This window comes from Hyla sarda, chromosome 1 (genome assembly GCF_029499605.1).
Source record: "Hyla sarda isolate aHylSar1 chromosome 1, aHylSar1.hap1, whole genome shotgun sequence".
NCBI classification, from domain to species: Eukaryota; Metazoa; Chordata; class Amphibia; order Anura; family Hylidae; genus Hyla; species Hyla sarda.
Window position 1 is genome coordinate 125,477,739 of NC_079189.1, and position 26,533 is coordinate 125,504,271.

General features: G+C 45.1%; 1 protein-coding gene across 3 annotated transcripts in view; it reads right to left on the reverse strand.

Annotated features, from left to right (window-relative positions):
* Nucleotides 1-26,533, reverse strand: part of CLCN3 (chloride voltage-gated channel 3) — an 82,116-nt gene that overhangs the window by 17,434 nt on the left and 38,149 nt on the right. For all 3 annotated transcript variants that reach the window (XM_056560950.1, XM_056560957.1, XM_056560952.1), the window contains 6 exons: nucleotides 13,954-14,111; nucleotides 11,643-11,742; nucleotides 9,930-10,117; nucleotides 9,677-9,799; nucleotides 7,466-7,672; nucleotides 555-635 (listed from right to left, as the gene is read on the reverse strand). In XM_056560950.1, coding sequence (XP_056416925.1) covers nucleotides 555-635; nucleotides 7,466-7,672; nucleotides 9,677-9,799; nucleotides 9,930-10,117; nucleotides 11,643-11,742; nucleotides 13,954-14,111 — 857 coding nt within the window. The remainder of the gene's footprint in view (nucleotides 1-554; nucleotides 636-7,465; nucleotides 7,673-9,676; nucleotides 9,800-9,929; nucleotides 10,118-11,642; nucleotides 11,743-13,953; nucleotides 14,112-26,533) is intronic.

Genomic DNA, 26,533 nt, shown 5'->3' on the forward strand with positions numbered 1-26,533 from the left:
AGAAGATTGCATGTAATAGTCTCTATGGTTTGAATCACCCCCCTTTTCCCATTTAAAAAAAAATGTAAACATAAAAAAAAAAAAAAAGAAAATAACATATGTGGTATCGCCGCGTGCGTAAATGTCTGAACTATACAAAATATATCATTAATTAAACCGCACAGTCAATGGTACATGTAAAAAAAATTCCAAAGTCCAAAATTGCATATTTTTCATCATTATGTATACCCCCCCCCCCAAAAAAATAAATAAATAAATAAATTATAAAAAGCGATCAAAAAGTCCCATCAAAAACAAAAATGGTACTGATAAAAACATCTGATCACGGCGCAACAAAAATGAGCCCTCAAATCTCTGTATGCGGAAAAATAAAAAAGTTATAGGGGTCAGAAGATGACAATTTTAAAAATACAAATTTTGGTGCATGTAGTTATTTTTTTTAGCGAAACATGTAAAGTGTTTTGTTTTTTCCTCCTCACCTTCTAAAAATCATAAGTGCAAAAATGAAAAATGACCCAGTCCTTAAGGGGTTAAATAAAAAGTACATTTCTCACCTCTTCCAAACTAAAAAGGACTCCACCAATAGGAGCTCCAAACGCTACAGAGACACCAGCTGCTGAAGCTGCCGAAAGAACCTAAAATAAAAAATAAAAAGGTTATCTCAAGAATGACAGATAACATAGCATAGCAACAGTACACCACTTGGCTATCTTGGGCAGTTAGTCCCTTCTTTCCCTTTGTTTTAATACTCAGCAGGGCATACATGCACTGGTAGAAAGGCTCCTAGCAACAGGGATGTATTTACTGATTTAGAAAAAGAAAAAGCTAGCAACTATGAATGATGCACTCCAAGAATAGAAATGTATTTACAAATTTAAGTATCTTTATTTACATGTATAAACTGACAAAAAAAAGAGAGCATACAGACAATTAAAATCATTTAAAAACACATAATAATCTGGCGGAGGAGTGTGATCCTTCAACGCCCACTCCACACTAGGGAAAATAACCCACAAAAGAGAATGGAGGCTGTCCAAGCAAAGAAACAATACAGAAAAAGGAGATTTTTGTTTACTTACCGTAAAATCTCTTTCTCGGAGGATCCATTGGGGGACACAGACCGTGGGTGTATGCTGCTGTCTCTAGGAGGTGTGACACTATGTTAATAAAAAAAAAAGTCGGCTCCTCCCAGCAGGATATACCCGCCTTCAGACCCTGAGCTAATCAGTTTAAGTTCCAGAGCAATAGGAGGAGACCAACAGGTCAAGGAAAAACCCAAAACTGTCCGAGAACCAGAAGAAAAAACATAACTGAACACACCCTCGGACAGAGAACCAAAGGAAATTCCAAAAAGGGGGGAGCTGTGTCCGCCAATGGATCCTCCGAGAAAGAGATTTTACGGTAAGTAAACAAAAATCTCCTTTTCTCTATCGGCTCCATTGGGGGACACAGACTGTGGGACGTACCAAGGCCGTCCCTTGGGTGGGCAGATAAGCAGTCAGGCAGACGGCCGATCCACTGCCGCCTGCAACACTTTACGACCCAGACTAGCAGCAGCCGATGCGAAAGTATGAACTCTGTAAAACCTTGAGAAAGTGTGCAAAGACGACCAGGTAGACGCCTTGCAAATCTGCGAGGCCGAGGCTCTATTCTGGAGTGCCCAGGATGCCCCAACAGAACGAGTAGAATGAGCCACAACCCTGAAAGGAGGAATCTTCCCCTTACAGCGATAGGCTTCAGAAATGGCAGACCGAATCCACCGAGAAATGGTGGCCTTGGAAGCAGGTTGTCACTTGCGACGACCTTCCGTAAGGACAAAAAAGGAATCACACTGACCTAACAAAGAAGTGATGGAGAGATAAGACCGAACAGCCCGAACTACATCCAGCTTGTGTAGGATGAGAAGGAGCAGGACAAAAAGACGGGAGGACAATGTCCTCATTGAGATGAAAGGCCGAAACCACCTTGGCAAAAAGGAAGGATCTGGCTGGAAAACCAGCTTGTCCTGGTGGATCAGCAGAAACAGAGAACGGCAGGAAAGAGCTGCCAATTCAGACACCCTCTGGATGGATGTGATAGCAACAAGAAACGCCACTTTCCAAGAAAGGAGGCGGAGAGACACCTCTCTAACGGGCTCAAAGGGTGCACCCTGGAGGGCACTCAGAACCAAATTCAAGTCTCAAGGGGGACCGATAAGGAGGAACAGCGTGCGCCACTCCTTGAAGGAAGGTCCGGACATGAGAATTAGAAGCCAGGGGCCGCTGGAAAAGAACAGCAAGGGCCGAAACCTGACCTTTAAGTGAACTGAGAGACAACCCCAGTTCCAACCCCGACTGTAAAAAGGAGAGAAGACGGGGAACCGAGAAGGTTACCGGGGAGAAGTCCTGAGCTTCACACCAACAAAAAAAAAAACAAAAAAAAAAAGACCGCCATGTACGGTGGTAAATTCTCGTGGAGGAGGGCTTACGAGCCCCGAGCATGGTGTGAATGACTTGGGAAGAGAACCCGCGGGCCCTCAAAACCGCAGTCTCAACTGTTACGCCATCAAATGCAACGACTGTAAATTGGGGTGGCAAAGAGTACCCGGAGAGAGCAGGTCCAGACAGAGCGGAAGGCGCAGTGGAGCGTCGTCCAGGAGCCTGACTACGTCGGCGTACCACGACCTTCGGGGCCAATTTGGAGCTACCAGAATGGCGGGGACGTCCTCTGCTTTGAGCTTCCTCAGCACCCTGGGAGCGGAAGGGGAGGGAACAGATAGGGTAGGGCAAACCCCGCCCAAGGAATCACTAGGGCGTCCACGGCCAGAGCCTGAGGGTCCCGGGACTTGGACACAAAAGGAAGGATCTTCCGATTGTGCCAGGACGCGAAGAGGTCCACGTCCGGAATGCCCCAGAGGTCGCAGAGTTGCGCGAAGACCTCTGGATGTAGAGACCACTCGCCGGGGTCGGGTGAGGACGTCCGCTTCCCAGTTGAGCACTCCCGGAATGTGAATCGCCGAAATGGCCGGAACCTAGCTTTCCGCCCAGGTGAGAATCTTGGTCACCTCGGCCATGGCTGCCGAGCTGCGAGTGCTGCCCTGTCGATTTATGTACGCCACAGCCGTGGCGTTGTCCCACTGGACGTGGACAGGACAGGACTGAAGACGGGACTCCCAATGAAGAAGACAAAAGAAGAATCGCCCGTAATTCCAATATGTTTATCGGAAGAAGGGTCTCTCGGGGAGACCAGAGTCCCTGCACCGTCCCAATCCCTGAACACGCCGCCCCAGCCCAACAGGCTGGCATCCGTTGTAACAACCTGTCAGTGAAGGGGAAGAAATGACCGCCCTTGGAGAAGAAGGGGGGAGCGGAGCCACCAGAGGAGAGACTGAGGGACCCTGCGAGGGAGAACAATCTGACGATCGAGGGACAGAGGAGACCTGTTCCATCGAGAGAATCGCCAGTTGAAGGGAGCAGTAATTAAACTGGGCAAAGGGTACGGCCTCCATAGTTGCCACCATCCGACCCAGGACTTCCATACAAGTGCGGATGGGGACTGAGACCTAGGTCCGAAGGGAGCGGACCCCCGAACGAAGCGCCAGACGTTTGTCCGGCAGGAGACAAATTCAGGCAGAGGCAGAGTCGAATCGAAGTCCCAGGAAGGTTAGAGACTGGGTAGGACGGAGGACTGACTTGTCCCGGTTGACCATCCACCCGAAGCGATCCAGAGTGTGGAGAGTGACGTCCAGATTCTCCAGAGTCTGGGCTCTGGTTGGAGCCTTGATGAGAAGGTCGTCCAGGTAGGATATCACCGAGATTCCCCTCGACCGTAACAGACCCATCACTGGCGCAAGGATCTTTGTAAAGACCCAAGGAACCGTGGCTAGACCAAAGGGGAGGGCTACGAATTGAAAGTGCCCCTCCGGAACCCCAAGGCGGAGGTACCGATGATGGCCTGGAAATATTGGCACATGGAGGTAGGCATCCTTGATGTCCACCGATGAAAGGAACTCCCCTTGTTCCAGGGACGCCACCACCGAACGGAGAGATTCCATTGGAAGTGGCGGATAAGAAGGTGACGGTTGAGACGCTTGAGGTCTAGGACTGGTCGCACACAACCGTCCTTCTTGGGGACCACAAAAAGATTTGTATAGAAACCCCGAAACCATTCCCCTGAAGGAACGGGAACTATAATCCCTGGAGAAGCAGAGACTGGAGAGCCGCTCGAAAGTGCTTCACCAGAGGAGGAGACCAGGGGGTTTGGGATAGAAAAAAAGCGATCCCTTGGAAGGGAGGCGAATTCTATTTGGTAACCGTTGGACACCACGTCCCTAACCCAAGAGTCCTGAATGTGTGAGGTCCAGATATCGTGAAAAAGTAAGAGACGACCTCCCACCCGAGAAGAAACCGCGGGTGGGGGCCTCACTTCATGCAGAAGTGGGTTTGCGGTTGCCTGATTTGGGCGCAAAACGGCCGGACCGGTTGGAGTATGACTTCCAAGACGGGCGTGCCCGGAACGAGGGAGCCTTCTTGTCCCGCGAGGGCGCCTGCCCGGATCCTTTGCTGGAGCCAGAGGTCCGAAAGGACTGACAGGAAAAGGACTTCCTTTGGGAAGTAGGGCGAGCTTTATTTTGAGGTAACAAGGAACTCTTACCTCCCGTTGCCTCAGAGATAATCTCATCAAGGCGTTTGCCAAAGACGGCCACCCGTAAAGGAAGCTCAGTGAGAGACATTTTGGAAGCGGCATCCGCATTCCAAGCTTTAAACCATATAGAGCGGCGCAGAGCCGCTAGGTGACCCACAGCAAAGGCAGAACAACGGGCTGACTGCATGGAAGCTGCGCACAGGAAGTCCCCAGCTTGAGAGCATTGGACAGCCAGAGCAGATAGATCCTCTGGGGGGGATCCCGCTAAGATATCCTGATGGAGCTTTTGGCACCACTCCGACAGAGCCTTGGACACCCATGTCGAGGCGAAGATGGGAAGAAGAGAAGAGCCAGCTGCTTCAGAGGCAAACTTCGCTAAGGATTCTACCTTCTTGTCCATGGGATCCTTGAAGGCAGCGGCATCTGCCAGAGGCAGTGTAGTTGCCTTAGAGATCTGGGAGATTGGTGGATCCACTGAGGGAGGGGAAACCACCTTAGTGAACAAAGTCCATGTCAAATGGATAACGTTCTTGAATCGTCTTGATTCCCAGGAACCTCTTGTCTGGATGTTTCCATGCAGATTCCAGAATGTCGTCAAAGTCAGCGTGAGAGCTGAACCTTTGAGGTGCTAGCTTAGCACGATGAAAGGATACTCCTGGATTGACATCCGAAGATCCTGGGTCCTCTAAGTGAAAGGTGTCTCTTATGGCTGTCACCAATGAGTTCACCGTTGCAATTGAGTCCGAGCGTTTCTCTGAGGCAGATGCTGGCTTGGAAGCCTCGTCCACCAGGAGAATGTGAACGAGTAGAGGCAGTCCTGGAGGGGGGGGGGGGGGGGGTGGGCAACCCTGACTGGGTACGCGGCTCTGGCATGGCAGAGCAGCGACTCCGAGAACATCCTCTGGAGGAGCTACCTTTGTGCCCAGATGACCGGGGGGCAGGACCCACGAGGGGAACGCTCACGTCTATCTGAAGACTCAATGGAAGAGTCAGACAAGGCACCCCTAGTACGCTTGTGAGAGGGTGAAGTATGTGGAGACGATGAGAGGGCCCTCTCAGAGGCCCTGCGCAGGGAAGACCCCTTCAAGGCGGACACCACTTCCTGGGAGGCCTCCGCCACCGACCGGGAGACTTGGGTCAAGTCAGCCATATACCGGGTCAGGGAAGAAACCCAGGCTGGTGGAGCGGCTGAACCCACCGGAACCAAAAGGGCATCAGGGGGTACCAGGGGGTCTGGGGGAGCAGGCAGGGCAAGTGGGCTCGGTAGAGCCAGGCATTTTGGTACTACAGTGCTGACAGGCAAAATAAGTCACTGACGTTCCAGGTTTCTGTTTAGAGGGGGGAACAGCTCTGGATACAGACATTATGAGAAAAAAGACAGGAATTTTCTCACCCTAGTCTGTGTCCCCTGGCAGCTGCAGTGAGGAGAACGTCTCCGTGCAGCGTGAGAAACAGGCCAGCCAATAGTAGAGGGGGGCGTGCCTGCAGCAGAGGCACTAACTAATTGGCCCCCTTTTGACTGAAAATTGCCCCCTAGGCGCTGATTGGAGGCTATTGCGCGCCTCAGAAGAGCTCAGACAGCCTTGTGTGCGGAGCTAAAAACAGTCAGAAGAACTTACCTAATGGAGTCTTCAGTGAAGTCTTCAGTCAGCTTTAGTTACCTGCATCACGCCTGGCTGCTATGCGCGTGCGAGGCGAGCAGGGAAATAGGGGGACCCGGACCCATGAGGTACCAACCCAGGCGCTGACCGTTGGCGAGGGGGGTGAACAGCGCATATGCGTAATGTCTGTGCCCCCTTACTCGCAATGGGGAAACAGGGAACCGGACCCCACCTGAAAACAGAAAAGAAAAAGGAATAAAAAACTAACACGTCCCTATACTAGGAAAACAAAAAATCAGAAGACCTGGTCTGGAGAATTCCAGACCATGTCCACCTCCTTCAGACACTAAGCTTAAACTGATTAGCTCAGGGTCTGAAGGTGGGTATATCCTGCTGGGAGGAGCCGACTTTTTTTTATTACCATAGTGTCACACCTCCTAGAGACAGCAGCATACACCCATGGTCTGTGTCCCCCCAATGGAGCCGATAGAGAAATTATAATTTATCACACTAAGGCTCCACAATTACGACCACAATGTGACCACAATGCAGCAAATAGTCCCAATGTACCTAAACGCTGCATAACACCATATCATGAATCAGTAAACAATATGTATAAGGTGTAATCTGGCTGCAGAACAGTAGTTATAAATGTAAATAAATATAAGGTGCTATATACTACAGGCCTGTGAAGTGCATGTGCAGAATGATAGCCACTCGGAGCCCAATGTTCTGTCTGTATAGATGCCGGAACCGCCTACATCTCATCTCAGTGCGGGGGATAGCTGACCCCACGTGTTCTGCCTCCAGCAACGGAGGTTTTCCCAAGTGTGGAGTGGGCGTTGAAGGATCACACTCCTCCGCCAGATTATTATGCGTTTTTAAATTATTTTAAATTGTCTGTATGCTCTCTTTTTGTCAATTTATACATGTGAATAAAGATACTTATTTGTATATACATTTCTATTCTTGGAGTGCATCATTCATAGTTGCTAGCTTTTTCTTTTTCTAAATCAGTTCCAAGTCATTATAGCAACTGGTTGCACCCAGTGGGTATTTATGGTTGTAGGTGGTGCCCATCTTTGTATATATAGGGATGTATTTACTGCACATGAATGTCAACAAACATTAAAAGCAAGAAAAGAAAAAACAGTGTCCCGTCTACTTCCTATATCGATATATTCAATAGTACAGTCAGAACGCTACGAGATATGTTCTGGTGAAATTGGTGTAGGACTCACCTCCCTTTTTTTTGCTTCATTTGTGCTGTACTTAGGAAAGAGGTAGGAAAATATATTTCCACAGCAACAAGCTACATGTACCAGGGGCCCTTCCTTCCCTAAGCTTAGACCTGAAGCCACGGCAAGTACCAGTGTGACCGTTTTGATCATTAAAGTCCATTTTCCCAAATAACCTCGGATGATGAAGCCGCTTAAAATGGTTTTAATCTGAAAATAATAAAAAGAAAGCAACACATGAAAATGAAGCAATAACTATAGGTAATATACATTACAAAAACACATGGTATAAAGTTATCTATAATAAAGTTATCAGCTGCAGATATTATTAGTATGACTGTATGCCCAATTCTGACTGTTTATGTGGCACTTGTGGCCAAATGGGATCAGAGTTCAATGTCTGGTGATATGTAGAATCAATTCAGACGGCCACATGAAAAAACTGTGCTGAAAAAAGTGACCAGTGAGTGATAGATTAAAGAGTGCCTGTCACCAAATAAAACTTTTAATATAGTGTTCCTTGTGTAATTAGCAATCATGTTCCCATGAACTAACTTCAAATGATCAACATAAATATATGTTTAAATGTTTAAACCGCACTCACCCGTACTTCTTCGTGCAGGATACAAGTTTATTCCAAAGAGGTGACAGATCTGTCCATGGAACACAGTGACTGCAGGTCGGCTAGGACTCTCAGGAGCATTCCATAAGGTGTTATGGAACGCTCCTGAGAGTCCTAGCCGACCTGCAGTCACTGTGTTCCATGGACATATCTGTCACCTCTTTGGAATAAACTTGTATCCTGCACGAAGAAGTACGGGTGAGTGCGTTTTTTTCTTATACACTCATATTGGAAACAGCGATTTGTGCACCTTCACCAGCACCCCTGTACACTGCAGGTACTACAGCCTCATAGGAAATCAGTGCGGTGTATACCGATCCATTGAACTCACTAGCTACCAGCTAGCAGTGCCAGAAACCTTTCTCTCACCTGTCAAATATGTTTAAGCCCTTAACGACGCAGGAAGTAAGTGTATGTCCTGGTGCGGTGGTACTTAACGGAGCAATACTCTGGTCATGCGCTGCAGTTCCCGGATGCTGATAGCAGCCAGGGACCCGCCAGTAACGGCCTACATCCTAGATCGCGCGTATGTCTGCCATTAACCCCTAAGATGTTGTGATCAATACCGTGTATCATACCTTTATTCTTGCTCATAGCATCTGTGAGCAAGAATAAAGGTATGATACAAAGCTTTTTAAGGCTCAAATGATTTTAAAGAGTGGAAGAAGTGTTAATAGTAGTTAGGGAACATAGCCTGAGTTAGTTTAGAGAAGCTTATTTGGTGACAGGTACTTTTTAATGAATTATATAGGTTCCCCTTAAAGCAAGATAACAGTTGGCAAAATCATTCTAGATGGGGCCTTACTTCTTCAAGGGGGTCCTCTCATTGTAGGGCAGCTATCAGTGTCTAGGTCATATCCTGATCACAGGCAAAGTCCAGTAAGTGAGGGTGGGCTCTGATAGGAAAGGAGAGAACACAGAGGAGTACTAGCCCACCCTCACTTAGTGGACCTTGTCCATGCCTGTGCTTCAGGTTGGACAAAGCCATGAATTTATAAGCAACGATTTCTATCAAATAAAATTTTCTTATGAAGTATAACTAAGGTTAATGTTTTGCCAAGATGTACAACATATAAATAGCGCCCATTTCAATTGGTCCCAGCGTTTAAGATAGGGCCTGTTGCTAAAATGCTAATTCTGTTCAGCGCACAATGGAGGAAGAAGCCGACTTGCTGTCTCTGCAATATGATCATGTCATAAAAAATTCATTGACCTTAAACTGGTTTTCACAGGTCCTTTATATACATGATTTCTTTGAGTGCCCACTTAAAAGCCATCTTAAGCATATTCAGCATATTCAGAAGCATCTTAAGCATATTCAGAAGAAATCCTTATTTATATTCCATTCCTTTTTTCATTTTGACTTTCACTTAAAAACTACATCCAAAAGCAACATGTAAGATTCCAGCCCAAGTTTTATTTAGTAGGACTTATTTATCCAAAAGATAGTATAACTGTTGTTGAATCTATCAGTTTCAAGCAAACAGGCTGCCATTTCCTCATGACCATGTTCTTTCATCCCCATAACCTTTGTCACTGCAGGTGAGCCAGTCTTGAACATAGTAAGATGTCCAGAACAAAACAATACATACCTCTGGAATTCCTGAGCCACAAGCATATGGAGCAAACACTTTTACTAAACTGACCGCTAAAAAGGCAAAACTCAGAGCCCAGAAGATGTACATTATGTAATTCATAATATATGATCCAGGACCCTGCAAAATGAAAACGGGAACAAAATTAGTTTGTTATATTGACACGCTATTGTGTGTGATATGGTGGGATGATGTACTGTTTATCAGACTGTAGCCTTCTATGAGAGAAAATGCCACAAGATCAACTTACTTCTGCCTGGCCTATTATGAGATCTGCCCACGTATTCCACTGAGGACACTTGTCTCGCTCTTCAAATGTGGCTTCATCTGATCCCCAGCAACACTGTTCATGGTTAAACCAAAAGGCACTCATGCAAATTCCTTCCTTTATGTCTGCCATCCAGTCTGCAGCAATGTCTATCAAGCCTGCCAGGGCACCTGCGGCACAAGTAAGATGTGTTATTGGCAGATTTAACACTATAGGCATAAAAGGATTTGAGAAAATGTAAGAAACATGATAAACCATGTCCTTAAGGAAGAAACATAGATCAGTAAAAGTGGACTATGAATGCTGTCTCTGTAATGTGATCATGTCATAAAAAATTCAATGACCTTGAACTGGTTTTCACAGGTCCTTTATATACATGATTTCTTTGAGTGTCCACTTAAAAGCACTGCAGTGAAGTACCTGAGATGTAACATGTCCAGAATTTTGATTGCATGGGAAAATATGGACATTTTTGGAAAAATAAAAAATAAAATAAGTCAATAATTTTTTCCAGACCTTTCCATCTCTAGTAGTACACCATAATAAGCTCATATAGACAAGCATTCGAGGGTAATAATTACCGCATATACTAGAGTATAAGCCGACCCGAATATAAGCCAAGGCCCCTAATTTCACCCCAAAAACCCAGGAAGAGTTATTGACTCAACTATAAGCCTAGGGTGGGAAATACATCATCCCCCCCCATGTCATCATCCAGACCCCCCCCCTTCATCATCACCGCCTGTCAATCACTTCAGCCATCGGCTGTCCGGGCATGCTGGGAGTTGTAGTTTTGAAACCTCTGGAGGGCCGCAGGTTGAAGACCACTGTGGCCTTCGTCATCATCCAGACCCCCTTTAGTTTTATACACACCTCCCCTCGGTGGAAAGGAAGGGTGAGCTAGTCCGGCCCATCTATGCTGCAGGGACCCTCCGGTGGGGAGGGTTAGTCGTTCCGGGCTGTCCCTCTTCTCCGCGCCCTGGGCCTGACCCGGACTAGTGACGTTGCCTTGATGACAACGCACAGGAACGTTCATGTGCAGGGAGGCTGCGCATGAACATCCCCGTGCGTCGTCGTCAAGGCAACGTCACTAGTCCGGGGCAGGCCCGGAGAAGAGGGGCCCCCCCGGTGAAAATGGACAGCCCGGAACCACTAACCCTCCCCACTGGACGGTCCCTGCAGCATAGATGGCCCAGACCAGCTCACCCTTCCTTCCCACCGAGGGGAGGTGAGTAGAAAACTAAAGGGGGGGCTGGATGATGACGAAGGACACAGTGGTCTTCAACCTGTGGACCTCCAGAGGTTTCAAAACTACAACTCCCAGCATGCCCGGGAGTTGTAGTTTTGCAACATCTGGAGGTCTGCAGGTTGAAGACCACTGAGAAGGGATTGACAGGCGGAGAGTTCACTCGAGTATAAGCCGAGGGGGGCATTTCAGCACGAAAAATCGTGCTGAAAAATTCGGCTTATACTCGAGTATATACGGTACATTACAACTACCAATTATGCCAATACCTGAAATGTGGCTAGAAACCACTCAATAGTTTCCCATTTATAAAATTGTATTGGAAATACCAACTTATTCATGGCTAGGAACAAAAAAAAGGCATTGAACTGTGTTTTAAATACGTCTTTGCAATAGAAAAAAAATCCATATTCCAACAAGGTGACATTTAGACCTCACATAAACATTACCTGATGCTAAACCAGTTAGTGTTACAACCAGCCATCCCGACCATGCATCATAGAGACTTTTTGATAACTCCCACGCAGATTCCTTTTTCTTACTGTTAATCTACAGAAGAGAAAAATAATTTTAAGAATATATCTTGCAGTGGTATAAAGTTATCTAAAATCAATGATAACAGGGCTCACAAACATTCCATTTCTTTTTACTTGGAAACGTTAATTATACAAAATTAAGAATATCAAGGGAAACTTCATTCGTGTCTATTGGCCCTAAGCATTTGTTCTTGGGTGTTAAGGAGCTAAATGTTACAGTTTATAACCAACCAAGGACATTTTTCAGGAAGCAGAGATCAATTAGAGCAGTTCAGTCAGAATCTGTCACTTGTTCTGTTAGATAGAACAATAATTGTCATTATGCCTCAGGGCAGGTGTCAGAAGCCAACATTTACAAGGCCTGGAGATGGAAACAAGTGAATGTGTCGTTTTAACTTGAGGTTTTCATTACTGAAGTCAAACTGGGTCTCAAAACCGCTCCTACTGCCCATAACTGTCTGAGCAGATAATACTACCCACACATCTTTATTAACTTTAAAGTTGCTAAATACCAATGTAAGCAGATCTTCAACCATACAAGATGAGTATACACATTGGGGGTGATGTTTTTAAAAACCTGTGCAGAGGAAATTAGATTACTTCTTTCATTTTTAAAATGCCTCAAAAAATTCCCCCATTGTGCATGTATTTAACCCCTTAAGGACCGGGGTTTTTTCCATTTTTGTTTTTTGCTCCTTGCCTTTAAAAAATCATAACTCTTTCAATTTTGCACCTAAAAATCCATATTATGGCTAATTTTTTGCGCCACCAATTCTACTTTGTAATGACATCAGTCATTTTGCCCAAAAATCTACGGTGAAACGGAAAAAAAAAATCATTGTGAGACAAAATTGAAAAAAAAAAACGCCGTTTTGTAACTTTTGGGGGCTTCCGTTTCTACGTTGTACATTTTTCAGTAAAAATGACACCTTATCTTTATTCTGTAGGTCCATATGATTAAAATGATACCCTACTTATATAGGTTTGATTTTGTCGTACTTCTGGAAAAAATCATAACTTCATGCAGGAAAATTAATACGTTTAAAATTGTCATTTCTGACCCCTATAACTTTTTTATTTTTCCGCGTATGGGGCGGAATGAGGGCTCATTTTTTGCGCCGTGATCTGAAGTTTTTAACAGTATGATTTTTGCATTGATAGGACTTATTGACTTATTCATTTTTTCAAGATATAAAAAGTGACCAAAAATGGACTTCGGAATTTTTTTGCGCGTACGCCATTGACCGTGCGGTTTAATTAACGATATATTTTTATAATTCGGACATTTCCGAATACCATATATGTTTATTTTTATTTACACTGTGTTTCTTTTTTTTTATGGGAAAAGGGGGGTGATTCAAACTTTTAATAGGGAAGGGGTTAAATGATATTCATTCACTTTTTTTTTTGCAGTGTTATAGCTCCCATAGGGACCTATAACACTGCACACACTGATCTTTCACATTAATCACTGGTTTCTCATAAGAAACCAGTGATCGATGATTCTGCCACTTGACTGCTCATGCCAGGATCTCAGGCACTGAGCAGTCATTCGGCGATCGGACAGCGAGGAGGCAGGTAGGGATCCTCCTGCTGTCCTGTAAGCTGTTCGGGATGCCGCGATTTCACCGCGGCTATCCCGAACAGCCCACTGAGCTAACCGTCATACTTTCACTTTAGACGCGGCATTCAACTTTGAACTCCGCGTCTAAAGGGTTAATTGCGCGCGGCACCGCGATCAATGCCGCGCGCTATTAGCCACGGGTCCCGGGCATTGTTAGAGGCCGGGCCCGACCCGCTATGACGCGGGGCCACGCGTTATAGATCGGGAACGGACACATGACGTTCCAGTACATCATGTGTCCTTAAGGGGTTAAGAATGTATTTTTGTTATCTGGTTAAAGGGACTTTTCCCAAAAAAATAAATAGATCTAAACTGATGCATTTTGAAGCACCCCCTCAATACAGCGCTATGGCAGAGCCGGAGATTACCGAAGGCAGCGCTTCGGCTTTGCCATAGAGTTGTACTGAGGGGGCGGTCGACACGCCCCATTCCCGTGGACTGCCTTGCCCCGTATGGAAGATTGCGGCGGGGGGGGGTTGGGTCCCAGCTGTCGGACCCCCACGATCTTAAACTTATACTCTATCCTTAGGATAGGGGATACGTTTTTCAAGACTGGAGATCTCCTTTAAGTTTAACACCGAAATAAAGCTCTCTCCTTACCCTTCTATGGCGTTCCCGGTCTTTACACTTCTCTCGCACCCAGTCGATGGTATGGAAATCATCATATGTGCCGACCCCTGGAATAGGCTCATCCAACAAATCCAGCAGATGAGTAGAGCTGCTGATACCTCCTCCGTTTGTCATGGTATAGTGTGTTCCTAGGAAGCAATACACAGTATTTTAAGGGGTTACTAGAATTTCACATAAACAAAGTTTGCTAGACTTGAAAGGAACGTGACAAGCACAGAAATAAAGGTTGAAGGAAAAACAAAGTTAAACTTTTATAACAATATCCTTGTACAAAGATCTGTATGACATCAAATGCATTAAAGTTCGCATATAACTCATGCCTTTGTGTCTTTTTGTGCTTATGGCACTTAACCCCTTCACATCTGTTTCGACTTTAAGGGGTTATCCAGGAATAGAATAACAGAGCTAAAAAACAGAGCTCCTTCCACAGAGGCACTCCTGCCCTCAGGTTGTGTGCGGCATTACAACTTGGCTCTATTCACTTCAATGGAACTGAGCTGCAATGCAACACACAACCTGAGGACAGGTGTGGTGCTGTTTTTTGGGAGAAAAAAAATGGTTCTATTTTTTTCTAATCCCGTATAACCCCCTAAATGACCAAGCCCCTTTTTTTATTTTATTTTTTTATGAAATCTGACATGTGTCTCTTCGTGGCGATAACTTTGTAATGCTTTTATTTGGCCAAGCGATTCTGAAAGTTTTTTTATGACATATTGTATTTTATATATTAGTGGTACATTTTGGTTGATACATGCAATGGTTTCAGCAAAAGAAAATGGAATTTTTGGGGGGAATTTTTCTAGATTTGAAATGTTCTGCTTGTTCAAGAAATAGTCATCCCAAATAAGTTATTAATGCACATCTACAATAGGATTACTTTATGTTACGTTATTTGTTAAAAATCTTTAACTTTTTTATGACTTAAGGACTTTCCTAAGTTTAACAGCAATTTTCCACATTTTTAAGAAAATTTTTACCTCTGATTTATTAAGGGGATGTGAGGGGCCTGTAAGTTAGATACCCCATACATCATCCCATTTTAAAATCTGTACATCTCAAAGTATTCAGACAGATTCTTAGGCTATGTTCACACAACAGAATGTCCACACAGAATCTTCATGAGGACATTCCGCAAACTGTCTGACTCCACACAAAGAATGAACATGTTTATTCTTAGTGCAGACATGGAAAATAGAATTTCCGTGCCGGAAAAATCTGAAAAGGAAATTCCGCCATGTGCACAATTCTGTTGAATTTAACAGGACTCTGCTGCAGCTGAATTTTTGTGTGGACGTTCCAAGCAGAATTCTGCACGGAAATTCCGACGTGTGAACATGGCCTTGGTATTGATGTGGATTTAATTTGTGGACTTTTTGCGGAATTCATCCTGAATTTCTGCATGAATCCCACGTTAATTCCCAGTTTTTTTCTTCATTACAAAAGTTACATTCCGCACGATATCCGCATTTGGCAAAGAAAAGAAATCCCATTGACTTCAATGGGCTTCCGAAGCAGAATTCTGCAAAAAAAGAAGAAAACAATAAAGGAAAGACGACAAATTTTAGCTGAAGGCAGAATTATAGCTGCGGAATGTCCGCAGTGAAAATTTTGCAATGTGAATAGGACTGTGGAACACCATTGAAGTTAATAAGGCTATAAACACACACAGAATTTCAATGCAAATTTCAATGCGGAAATTCTGTTGTGTAAACATAGCCACTTCGTTTATTAATCCTTTAGGTGTTTTACAGAAATTAATCAGTTTTTCGTCTGTGACAAATCAGGTGTTGACAAGAGAAATGCAACTAAATATTTATTCCCTAATTCTGGCTTTATAGAAATATCCCATATGTGGTCCTTGTGCGCTACATGACATAGGTATCGTAACAAGTTGCAGAGGCTGTGAGGTACCAAAAATATTTTTTGAGAAAAAAAGTTGATGTTTTCATTGGTACTATTCTGGGCTTTGTGTGGCGCTCTGATTTTTTTTTTTATTCTACTTTATAGTTTTTTTTAACATTGTTCTTCATGCAATAAAAATGACACGTTAACTTTATTCTGCAGGTCAGTACGATTACAGACATACCAAACCTATTTCACTTTATGGTTTTTTACATTTCTACCATAGTCACAGGGATGTGGAAATCCTATCGCCCGACACCCGGGACAAGCCGTTCCGGGCGACGGGCAGGTGAATTTTTTAAATAGATTTAGCCCTGTATCAGGCAAGCAGAGACAGACCGACTTCCCCCGTATTTTTCTTTAATGCCGGTGTGAGGCGCAGGAGCGGATGCAAGTCTGCACCTCACACCGGCGCTCAGGGTGTATGTAGGGGGCTGTGGCGGCCCCCAGCTGACCACAGAGCCCCCTTATCACCCCTCCCGGAGGATGGAGGACGCAGCTCTACGTTACACAAGAAGCAAGGGGAGAGCGAGGACGTACACAGCTCGGTACACAGCTCCTCCCCTCCCCCGCACAAAGCTCCATCCCCCTCCCGCTGCTCTGTCTCCACAGGACCTAATCCACCACGGGGAGATTAAAAGTTTGCACGGGGAAAACACAGCGGGTGAGGGGAGAGAGGATGTCCAGTGTAAGGTGATATTTTCAAACCCATGTAACCTTACACCGGCAGGCGGGTCTTTATTGTGCCGGGACTACAGCTCTGATGTCCACTCATGGCCAGCTCAGGTGAGGAGGCCGAGAATGCAGGCGGCGGCAGGATGGGTGGTTGTATATGTATGGTGTGAGTGGATGTGTGTATGTAATGTATGATTTTGGGGGGGGGGGGGGCAACGGCGGGTGTATCTAAGATGTGTGCATATGTATGGTGTGAGTATGTGTATGGTGTGTGTGTGTGTGATGTATGTATGTGTATGATGTCTGTGTTTGTGTGATGTGTGTATGTAATGTATGATGTGGGGTTGGCAGCGGTGGGTGTATGTATGATGTGTATATGTATGGTGTGATATGTGTATGATGTGTGTATATGTATGATGTGTATGTGTGATTTAATGTATGATGTAATGTATGATTTGGGGTGGGCAGTGGCGGGTGTATGTATGATGTGTGAGTATATGTGTGTATGATGTATGTGTGATGTGTGTATGTAATGTATGATGTGGGGGGGCAGCGGCGGGTGTATGTATGATGTGTGCATATGTATGGTGTGAGTGTATGATGTCTGTGATGTGTGTTTGTGTGTATGATGTCTGTGTATGTGTGATGTGTGTATGTAATGTATGATGTGGGGTGGGCAGCGGTGGGTGTATGTATGATGTGTATATATGTATGGTGTGATGTGTGTATGATGTGTGTATATGTATGATGTGATGTGTATGTGTGTATGTAATGTATGATTTGGGGTGGGCAGTGGCGGGTGTATGTATGGTGTGAGTATATGTGTGTATGATGTATATCTGATGTGTGTATATAATGTATGATGTGGGGGCAGCGGCGGGTGTATGTATGATGTGTATTCAGGTAGAAAAAAACAGGCATGGTCGCACATCTACAATCTTGTATAATGATCTAATTGCTTCTCAGCATAATATCAAAAACTAACAGGTAGTTAGTATACATTTTTGATCAAAAAGTACAAGCCCACTCGCCACGTCAAGGCCACCTATTTAGAGTGGGTCCCTAACGTCCCTAGAATAAAATGGCGTAGCACCGGGCAGCGACCACCACAGCCGCGACACCAGTGCCCACAGGGGGAACGACCCACTGGCAGAGCGGCCCCAATGCCACGCAAACCAGTCTATGGGCCGCACCCCTCCACAGACACGGCGCAACGGCAGCAACGGACGCCGCACAGCGGTTAGGGACCCACTCTAAATAAGGGGCCTTGACGTGGCGAGTGGGCTTGTACTTTTTGATCAAAAATGTATACTAACTACCTGTTTTTGATATTATGCTGAGAAGCAATTAGATCATTATACAAGATTGTAGATGTGCAACCATGCCTGTTTTTTCTACCTGAATTCACGTATGTATGATGTGTGCATATGTATGGTGTGAGTGGATGTGTGTATGATGACTGTGTATGATGTATGTGTGATGTGTGTATGTATGTATGTAATGTATGATGTGGGGTGGGCAGCGGCGGGTGTATGTATGATGTGTTCATATGTATGGTGTGAGTGTATGATGTATGAGTGATGTCTGTGTGATGTGTGTGTATGATGTCTGTGTGTGATGTGTGTGTAATGTGTGTATGTGTATGATGGATGTGTGTATGTAATGTATGATGTGGGGTGGGCAGCGGCGAGTGTATGTATGATGTGTGCATATGGATGGTGTGAGTATGTGTATATGATGTATGTGACGTGTGCCTGTGTATGAGGTATGTGTGACGTGTGCATGTGTATGAGGTATGTGTGACGTGTGCATGTGTATGAGGTATGTGTATGATGTATGTGTGATGTGTGCATGTGTATGATGTATGTGTGATGTGTGCATGTGTATGATGTATGTGTGATGTGTGCATGTGTATGATGTATGTGTATGATGTATGTGTGATGTGTGCATGTGTATGATGTATGTGTGATGTGTGCATGTGTATGATGGATGTGTGATGTGTGCATGTGTATGATGGATGTGTGTATGTGTATGATTTATGTGTGTAATGTATGATGTGGGGTGGGCAGCGGCGGGTGTATGTCTGATGTGTGCATATGTATGGTGTGAGTATGTGTATATGATGTATGTGTGATGTGTGTATGTAATGTATGATGTGGGGGGGCAGTGGCGGGGGGTGTGTGTGTGTGTGTGTGTATTTATGATATGGGGGCAGTTGCCAGTGTTTGTATGATATGTGTATGCATGAATGTTTTGTACAGTGGAGGACTGACACGTCGGGCATTAGGGCAGTGCCCAAGGGCCCGTGTCTTTATTTTCAGTGGTTTCTGGCCACCCGCACTAAATTGCACCCCCAGAATCCCCCCCCCCCTTGATACTTACCCGCCAACCAAGAGCCCCACAGATGCACGGAAACACGCCCGAACCAAAACTACAACTCCCAGCATGTTGCACCATAACCTAAACTGTAGAACTATAAAGTGTAACATGCTGGGAGTTGTAGTTTTGGTTTGCGTCAGCTGCAGAGCCATAAGCTGCATCAGGGCATGCTGGGTGTTGTAGTTACTAACTGCAATTCCCAGTATTCCTTGACACAGCCTATGGCTCTGCAGCTGACACAAACCAAAATGACAACAACTCCCAGCATGTTACACAACAACCTTAACTGTACTACTATACAGTGCAACATGCTGCAACACCAACACAACCATAGGCTGTATGAGGGCATGCTGGGAGTTGTAGTTATCTAGTAACTAAATGCAACTTCCAGCATTTTCTGACACATAAATTAGAGTAAATAAAATGCAGCACATAAACTGGAGAAGCAGAACCCCCCCCCCCGTAACACAGCGGCGTTCAGTTTTTTCCAAGCAAAAGACTCCATATATAAATCCCTATGAAGACTGAAAAATAGTGATTAAAATATTTTAAAAAGTGCGTATATATGTGAATAAGCCCCTTTCCTAATAAGAGTTTCCAATTTTCTTTAAATAAAAAAAAAAAACATAGGTGGTATCGCTGCATGTGGAAATGCTCAGGCTATTAAAATATAATGTTAGAGAAATTTTTTATAAGGTGATCAAAAAGTTACATGTAGACTTTTCTGGGCTTGCCTCAGGTGTAAAAGGAGCTTCAGCTCTCCCGCCGCTAATATCCTGGCATGCTGCTATCACCATGGCCGCTATTAAACCATTAGATCACCGCTGTCTAAGTTGACAGCTGTGTCTATAGGAATCTTATATCCATCCCTGGTGGTCTAATGGGGTGAATCGTACTATTTTGGTTGAAATTATTTTATCTACCAGGACAAGTGGATTTTCTTGAGGGACAAGTAGATTGTGTTCCGCTTTAGTCCCTTGGACAAGTAATTTTTTTTTTTTTTATTTCCACACCCCTGAGTCACCATATTCTGAGAGCTGTAACATATTTTATTGATGGAGATGCATGAGGGTTTTATTTTTAGCAGGATGAGTTGACGTTGTCTGAGGTACAATTTTGGGAAACAATATTTTAATGACTTTTTAAATGTATTAATTTATGGAGGCAGTATTAAAGGGGTATTTCAGGAATGAATGGATGGAGATATATATATATATATATATATATACACACACACACACACACATTTACATATACATATATACATACACACACACACACACACACACTTCAAAGCCACCACACTACCTAGATATGTTCCCTTTAAACCACCCTGCCTGATATGCATGGCTCCTGTGGCCTCTGTTGTCTTCTCAGGCTGCTTGATATTCTTTGCTATCCTTCCTTCCCCTTGTCTACATCTCTAAGCAATCATTGCAGCTGTGCTCTGCCAGCCAGCTCCCTCTCTAAGAGCAGCCCCCACCCTCCTGCTCTGAGCAGCTGAGAGAGGTTCAGTGTCTGATTGGCTGAAGCTGCACACACCTCCCAGTTTTCAGAACTAAACAGAGCATTACTCACTATTGCATGGCACAAACCACATGGTCTGTATCTTTCAGGAGGGTGGGAGCTGCTTTCAGAAAGGGATTTGAACAGAGAGAGAGTGGATGACTGGGTGATGTGATTACTTCATGCATGTAAGTGAATAATATTTAGACAATTATAATGAATGATATTTAGATATCTTGACCAGAGGCAAAGCATGGTCTATTGGTTTACTTCTCCCTTTAACTATAAAAAAATAATAATTTCTTGACCACGGTACCACGGAGTGAACCCCAGCCATGGAACACTGTGATAAGTCCTGGCCAGTTTTAGGGATGCTTTGCAGCACAGCCGATGTGAAAGAATTGTCACTGTATGGCAACAGTTTATAATACAGGATGTACATGTACCTCCTGTTGCGGGAACACAGCTGCTTCCAGGACGTACATGTACGTCCTTTTGCAGGAAGGGGTTAGGCAGAAGCTAAATGGCAGGAAAAAAGATTTACAAGTAGGATAAGTGGGCAGATGTGTGAATATTCGAGCAATACAGTATAACCATCTAGTATTATAATCTTAGTGCGTCTACAATCAATTCATTAGTACCAGCTGGGCAGAATGTCCTTCCTACAAATGAATTATATTAGGACATACAAATGACAGTCTGCACACAATGTTCTATCTACATAATAGAGCAAGTTCTATCATGGAAAACTTTGGGTGAACAAACTGGTTTAGTGCTCACAAAAAATATGTGCAGTAGAAAACCATCACTGTCATAGCTTCCTTCTAAACCTCTACCATCTACCAGGAGTACTGGGTGAAGTGTCAGTTTAGTCTAGTGACTATTTCTGGCTGGTCATTACAGTGTTAATAGAAGTCAAACAATTGTTCTTCACCAATAAATATGCACCCTGTCACAACTACCAGGTGGTTATCTTCATATGTTTTCCGACGTTTAAACACACTACATGTGCCATATGGGAGATGACCTCTGAAAAACAGGATCCATTAGTCCTCACAGCACTGGTGTTACTGCCAATGTACAGGCACATAAGAGAAGTGAATGTGGCTTATTGCTGTAGCCACCCTGGATTCATTGCTTTTATTTGTCATACAGCCACCACAGCCAAAAACTTAGCACTGGAGCTCCAATGCAAAATATGTAAGACTAGGTTCAAAATTCCGTTCAGAGCTTCTGAATGCAGCCAGCACCAACTGGATCAGCGCTTGGACTGCGTAGGCACCACCGTCCACATAGAAGGCAATGTCTGCAGAGAGGATTCCACCTGTAGAATGGACAAGTTCATTATTTTGAGGGCAGAATTTCAGTGGTGGAACCTCATAAATGTCCCCCCTATCACATGGGTCCTCTAGGGATTTAGATATTTATAAAGCAATCCCTTTTCCACATATTTATTAGAATTTTTTAGGAAATCATCAGAAAACTAGAGTATTTAATATATTTGCCTTAGAAAAAGTAGTCCCATACAATAAAAAAATAAAAATAAAAAACACTTTCTCTATCCGCAGGATAGGGGATACGTTTTAGAGATCACGGGGGGTACGAGCGCTCTCCTGTATGGAGCCCTGGCTCTCCCCTGGATCAGCGCGTCACGCCCCCCACACGAAGCAGGGGCCACCACGCCCCCTCCATATATCTTTATGGGAGAGCTGAAGATCTCCCATAGAGATATATGGGGGGGCGTGGAGATCCTCGCTTTGGGCGGGGGGGGCATGACGTGCCGCTCCAGGCGAGAACCGGGCCCCATATACGATCTCAAACTTATCCCCTATCCTGCTTATTCTAGGGGATAAGTTCTCCCCCCCCCCCCCCAAATGAGACTGCTCCTTTAACCCCTTAAGACCAAGGATGTAAATTTACGTTCTGGTGCTGCAGTACTTAGTGTACCAGGACGTACATTTACGTCCTGTACATGACCACGAGTATTGGAGCGATGCTCTAATCATGCGTGGCTGGTCCCAGCTGCCGATAGCAGGAACCCGCTGGTAATGGCCAACATCCGCAATTGCGCTGATGGCTGCCATTAACCCCTCAGATGCCGTGATCAATACAAATCACACCTCTGTGGGAGTGCGGTCAGAAATATGGATGATCGGATCACCCGCAGCGCTGCCGCGGAGATCCAATCATCCAGAGCGGAGCATGGAGGTCCCCTCACCTGCCTCCGCCGCCTTCCATGGGTCTTCTGCTCTGGTCTGAGATCGAGTATACCAGAGCAGAAGATGACCGATAACTAGATATTAGTAAAGTTACAGCAATTCGAATCGTCATGAACCTCGAGGCTCTGTGGTTGCTGACTTTAGCCTGCATAAATTAGTTCAGCTTTTGTCTAGTAGGACTGTATCCATGTTTTCCAACCCACCGGAGCACCTGAAAGCTGAAATCATTTATGCAGGCTAACACCAAGCCGTGAGGTTAGTGACTAATCAAATTACTGTAATTTCGCTCATCTCTACCGATAACACTGATCAGTGCTATGCCCTATGCATAGCACTGAACAGTATTAGCAATCAAATGATGGCTATAAATTGTCCCCTATGGGGACTATTAAAGTGTAAAAATAAAACTAAATAAAATAAAAAAAATAAAAAAATAAAAATAAGTGAAAAATCCCCTCCCCCATTTATTTGATATCGCTGCATGCATAAATGTCCGAACTATTAAAATATAATGTTATTGATCCCGTATGGTGAACTGCGTGAACGTAAAAAAAAAATTAAAAAAATTACAAAGTTTGTCAAATTAAAAAAAAAAATCATAAAAAAGTTTTATATACACAAATGTGGTATAAATAAGTACAGACGCAAAAAATGGCGCAAAAAATGAGCCCTCATACCGCCGCTTATATGGAAAATTTTAAAAAAGTTATAGGTCATCAATATAGAAGGATTTTAAACATACTAATTTTTTGTAAGCACAACAATAATAGAAAAGGTATGTAATCATGGGTATCATTTTAATCATATTGACCCTTATAGACATCAGGCCCCCCCCCCCCCCCTTATAGACAGCAGCCCACCCACCCACCCCTTATAGACAGCAGAACGCCTGCCCGCCCCCCCCCCCCCCTTATAGACAGTAGGGATCGACCAATATCGTTTTTTTTTTTTTTTTAGGGTCGATACCAGATAACTTCTACCGATATTTCGGTAGAAGTTATCGGCTATTTATCCCCCGCGACACCGCTGCAGACCATTGATTTAAAGCGGGCGCTTTAAATCAATGAACTGCAGTGGCTTTTGTGGTGCCATAGACCACCACCGCCGCCGCCACTCGCTTCTTTCCCCCTGCCTGTCTGGGGGTCCTAAGTCCTATCAGCCCCACTACCCCCCCCCCCCCCCCGCACTGCACCGGCCCCATTGCCTCCCCCATCCCCGGTTTTATAATTACCTGTTCCCGGGGTCCACTCTGCATCTGGCTCTGGTGGCGTCCTCCTGAGCTGTCACTGTGCGCACTGACGGTGAAGTTGCATCAAGTCACTCGTCATTGCGCACAGCGTGACGCAGGACGCAGCAGGAGCCAGAAGTAGCGTGGACCCAGAGAACAGGTAATTATGAAACCGGGGATGGGGGAGGCAATGGGTCCGGGGCGGGGCGGTGCGACGCGAAGCGGTGCGGTGACGGTCGCTGTGCGGTGGGGGTGGTGCGGGGCATTTTCGGATTATCGGCAAGGTAATTGCCGATACAGATAATGCCCAAAATCGTGATTATCGGCCGATAATATCGGCCAAACCGATAATCGGTCGATCCCTAATAGACAGCTCACCTGCGGCTGTGCTCGGGTGTTGCCGCTCCGCTGTCCCGCTCTTCCGATCGCATCATTGCATCCTATGGAGGAGTATGTGACGTACACGTCACTCTACTTCCTCCGTAGCGTTACGCTGGGCGCAGGGGAGGAGGAGTGACGTGTATGTCACATTCTCCACCATAGGACGCAATAATGCGATCGGAAGAACGGAAAAGCGGAGCGGCAACACCCGAGGACAGCCGCATGATGCGATCGGGAGAACGGGGCAGCGGCCGCACAAAAGCAGGTATCGGACATGGTATCGGGGACATTAAACGAGTCCCCGATACCATGCACATGCCGAGTATCAGCCCTGATACCGATATTAGTATCGGGACATCCCTAGTGATTTTAGTATGTACCTGGCAGACAGTAATAGACATGCTTAGGAAGGATCTGCGCTTGTCTTGGGGCTAAATGGCTATGTTGAGAGATTACCTTAACACTGTGGCTAGCTTTTTGTTAACTGGTATTTCCTGTTTGACTTTTCTTTTTTTTATTACAAATCCCACAATTCCATCTTCCTCCCTCCCACACATCAGCCACCCCACCCATTGAAACATAAATGAGCTGCATCCATTTCAATCAGTGTGGTTTTCAATCAGGGTGCCTACAGCTGTTGCAGATTGATCTCTGTTGCAATCGATCCCTCCACCCATTGAAGCAGACCGGCTCCCTGTCATCAGCTGACTAGTGAGTCAGGTCTCGGCCGCACTGCAAGCTGGGAAAATCTGAGACAACAGTAATTTTGTATGCTGGTAAAAAAAAAAAATATTGGAGTGAAAATCACAGAAGAATTGTGAGAAACTTCACACACAGGTACAGACACTAGATTATGAACTACACTAACTTTACAGCCCCTGTAGCATAGTCAGAAAAAAAAAAAAAGTTCCTGGAATAACCCTTTAAGGTCAAATGGGCTTGGTCCTTAAAGGGGTACTTCGCCCCCCGACATCTTATCCCCTATCCAAAAGGATAGGGGATAAGATTTCAGATCGAGGGGGTCCCGCCACTGGACCCACCTGTTGCGGCTTCCGGAAACGCTGGCGGCTTCGGCTCCCGACCACGGGGACGTGAGATCGTGACGTCACGACTCAGCCCCCGTATGACATCACGCCCCGCCCCTCAACGCAAGTCTATGGGAGGGGGCGTGAGAGCCGTCACGCCCCCTCCCATATACTTGCATTGGGGGGGCGTGATGTCACACGGGGCGGAGTCGTGACGTCACGATCTCACGTCACGGTGGTCGGGAGCCGAAGCCTCCAGCGTTTCCGGAAGGAGTTAGGATGAGAGCCTCCAGCACTGCCGGAAGCCGCAACAGGTGGGTGCTGCAGCAGAGATCCCCAGCGGCGGGACCCCCGCGATCTGACATCTTATCCCCTATCCTTTCGATAGGGGATAAGATGTCTAGGGGCGGAGTACCACTTTAAGGTGTTAAAGCAAATATAGTAAATACTCTAGAAGTAATTAAAAAACATAAAACAAAAGTTGGCATAATTGCACACTCACACACATGCTGATAGGGGATACATTTTTTTTTCATGAGATATCTCCTTTAAAAAAAAAAAAAAAACTTTAAAGGGGTACTCCGCTGCTCAGCGTTCGGAACAAACTGTAGGTAGACCATCTTAGAAAGAAAATTTTTTTTAAAAAAAAACAAGACTTTCTAGAACAGTAAAGAATATCAAGCAGAGATAAAAGGAAAGGCTGTGGTCATGTGTGGCCTTATCTAGATAGGGCAAGGCTTCTACAGGCAAAAGGTTGGCTATAACCTCACTGTATACACACAATGGTAATCATTACCATTAATAGGATGTGGAGCAAAGATCTGACGGTCACGTTCTCGTAGTGTCTACATGAACCTACATACACACCTACGTTTACCTTCCCATTTATACACACAGAACAATTCAGCCTGTATTACACACATACCAGACTGAGGCCACAAAGTGTTGTTGTCTTTACACACAATTACTAACGCTACCATTGATTTAAATGGGTCCACAGACAGTCTGCAATAGTGTCAGATTTTGCGGACTGTCCTCGGACCCATTCAAATGAATGGTAGCGTAACTCACAGCGGGTTTCCCGCAGCGGGAAAAGCTGCTGCTAGTTACTAGCGTGTGAACACACCCTAAAGGGGTACTCCGGTGGAAATTTTTTTTTTAAATCAACTGGTGCCAGAAAGTTAAACAGAAAAAAAATCTTAATCCTTCCAGTACGTATCAGCTGCTGTATACTA